The sequence below is a fragment of the Nicotiana tomentosiformis genome, chromosome 1, assembly GCF_000390325.3.
Source record: "Nicotiana tomentosiformis chromosome 1, ASM39032v3, whole genome shotgun sequence".
NCBI classification, from domain to species: Eukaryota; Viridiplantae; Streptophyta; class Magnoliopsida; order Solanales; family Solanaceae; genus Nicotiana; species Nicotiana tomentosiformis.
Window position 1 is genome coordinate 82,206,007 of NC_090812.1, and position 2,787 is coordinate 82,208,793.

A 2,787-nucleotide genomic window follows, 5' to 3' on the forward strand; every position below is an offset into this window, starting at 1 on the left:
AGATAAATACATGATTTGAACCAAAACTACTGGCTGGGTTCGGCCGAACCCGTAGGCGACATTGTGGCTATGCCTCTGTCCCTGCCTATTATCATCTATGAATCCTTCTGTAATAAAATAATCAGAATTTGTCTAACCCCAATTAACACATAGAAAGCCACAAACTTTTATCAGATCAGGCAGGGGGGGGGGGGTTTACAATATCGTTGATAAAAGAAGCGAAGCTGAGAATCTACACTAGCTTTTATAAAACAAATATCAGAACTTCCAGAGTTTTAAGTACATTCTTTTTGTACATTTGACAAATTACTGGTCCTAGATAAGAAAGAACCTGAGTAGGCAACAAATGGCCATAGACCTTGCAGTAGCAGTTTCATACAAGCCTTTCTGTTACCTTATCTCAGATACAACGAGACCATAAATTGCGAGAAAAGTATAAATTCACTCACAACCGTAGCAGGAGTGTGTATACCCAGAAATGGGACAATGTCTACTTGCAACCAATTTTCTACTGCTGAACCTACCACTGCACCAGCAACCAGCCCACCAATTGTTATCACGCTTGCTTTCCCTGTTGACAAGTAAAATTCTGTGTCACTTTCTTTTTCTTTTTTCCAGAAAAAGTTCCCTGTCACTTTTCCCAGAAAGTCAATATCTAGTTCTACTAAAAACAATTGGCAGAAATACAGTTTAGATGAAATAAAGCACTTATCAGAGGCATAATTTAGTACAATTCCATTGGTTATTATTTGCAAAGTCCCAATTCGCATTATCCAGAAGCCAGTATAGCCACACGTATCAACTCCTTCAAAGTTTCATTGGCTCTTATGTGGCTACTATGTCATTGTCAAATCATCACATAGTTTTTTTATTATAGGAAATATTGAAGGAGGTCTTCATCAAAGAGTTAACAGCTTTAATTCACATCAACGGTGGGAGTAGAGAATGTAAATGAACAAACTTAACACATATAAGGGGGCTGTGTGAGGGTTGAAAATAGTAATTGCATCGGAAAGCTCCTCCTTCCTTTATAGTCCTCGTACGTCATGTGCCTCTTTACTAACACTTCCATATATTTCATTCTTTTCTTTTTTTCTTCAGCCCCTAACTAGCTTCAACTAACAGCTTGGCCATTACTCTAGCAATTCACATGCTGATGGTTCTATTTGGACTCTCAAATTTATTAAATTTAATCTAGGAGTGAAACAAAGAAAAGCAAACTATCTTCCTTACCCAACTTGACATTTTTCTTGGTCATGAAGTACAAGGTGGCCCCAAAGCTTGTGGCTAAGATTAGTCCAGGAACATCAGCTCCATATGATACTCCTGAAGGTGTTGAGGCTCCATTAACATATGTTAAGACCATTAAAGCTCCATATACCCCTGCTTGGACACCTAACTCTCGAGCAGCTGGTGCTTCAACTGAAACCGGGGCGTTCTTGACAGTCGTCTGCAGCCACTTTGGCATTGATCCAATCCCGGAAGCATTAGCAGATTTAACATCAGCAAAGCGTACACTACTATCCACAACTTTTCCAGCTCTCCTCTGTGATAAGCTCTGCATGAGAAGCATATCATATGCAGCCTCAACCTGAAAGTTGTTGAAAGGTGCCGCTTTTTATAGTCAGTAAAACATACACATGGAGGAGGAGAAAGGCATATGTAATTTGCACTCAAAGATCTATTCTTTTCCTCCTAGAAATTTTGACTTGATGCTAATTACTTCAAATAACTCCCCTATGTGAGTTTCACATAGCCGGTCCCAATTACACATAAGGAGGTAGGTTGAGGGTCAGGATAATAATAGCCATAATAATATATCATGAATCCTCTAAACATTTAACTTGCTAGAACGCGCAGAATAGATGTCAAGTTCTACATTTATAGCCCATTAGAACTAATTCGAAATTGAGGTATAGTTGATTGATTGATTAATGACCACTTGACATAAGATAACAGCTGAATAGCTGATGGCAATTGCTGCTGAGACGAATATGCTTTTTTAATGTGCATTCGGCCAAAGAGAGTTTAAAACATAGCTGTGGAGTTTCAAATGCAAAAAACAAAATGTAGAACTTCATGGGTCTGGATTCTAGGACAGCTGAATTTAACTTGTGTACATATTTAATGGATTTTCTAACACATATATAGGGTTTGGAACAAAGAGAGTGCTGCCGAACCCATATCTTAAAGCCTACTTCCATCCCTGACAAAAACATAGTCGATCAGCAGGGAAACTACTAATTATCAGAAAAATTACTTTAAATCCATTTAAAACAACAATTCTACAGTAAAATCGAAGAAAATATAAGCAGAGTAAACTCTCATAACCTGCGCAATTGTATCCGCATCATCTTTACAAGAAGAGATAATTGATTTTTTAGCACGAAGAATATCATCGAAGCTCGCACCCTCAGATACACCTAGAAGCTTCAACGCATTCTCTACCGACATCTCGAAAGGAGCTGAATCGTCAGCTCTAGAACCTGCTTGAACGGCGGTGTCCAATTTCCGGCGGTGGGAAGCAAACGCCAACCTCCTCCGCCGGGAACAATCGGAGTTCGGAATTTTCGGCAAATGAGCGGAGGTTGGACGGACGCGGATTGGTGTAGGCCGGACTGAACCGGCCGGGTCACTGCCGATGATGGTGCGGTTGGGCCGGACCGAGAGAGATGTGGCCATTATTTTGTTTTTGGCACAGTGAATATCTGAACGTGTGACTAACCGTGCGTTGAAATAGGAAAAACCAACGGTTGAAGCAACGGAAGTGTTGTCACAGTGTGTGTG

The 2,787-nt window shown here is 40.2% G+C and overlaps 1 protein-coding gene across 1 annotated transcript; it reads right to left on the bottom strand.

Moving 5' to 3' along the window:
- Positions 1–225: 225 nt before the first annotated feature.
- LOC104086725 (protein CHAPERONE-LIKE PROTEIN OF POR1, chloroplastic) lies at positions 226–2,787 on the bottom strand. The gene is made up of 3 exons (XM_009591048.4): positions 2,332–2,787; positions 1,234–1,591; positions 226–571 (listed from the first exon to the last, which is right to left on the bottom strand). The coding sequence occupies exons 1-3, from the start codon at positions 2,680–2,682 to the stop codon at positions 396–398; spliced, it is 885 nt and encodes a 294-aa protein (XP_009589343.1). The 5' UTR covers positions 2,683–2,787; the 3' UTR covers positions 226–395.

Coding starts and splice junctions, on each gene's coding strand:
- LOC104086725 (XM_009591048.4), bottom strand. CDS start 2,682: ATGGCCACATCTCTCTCGGTCCGGCCCAACCGCACCATCATCGGCAGT. Junction 1,592..2,331: donor ATGCGGATACAATTGCGCAG/GTTATGAGAGTT, acceptor AACAACTTTCAG/GTTGAGGCTGCATATGATAT. Junction 572..1,233: donor CAAGAAAAATGTCAAGTTGG/GTAAGGAAGATA, acceptor ACTTGTCAACAG/GGAAAGCAAGCGTGATAACA.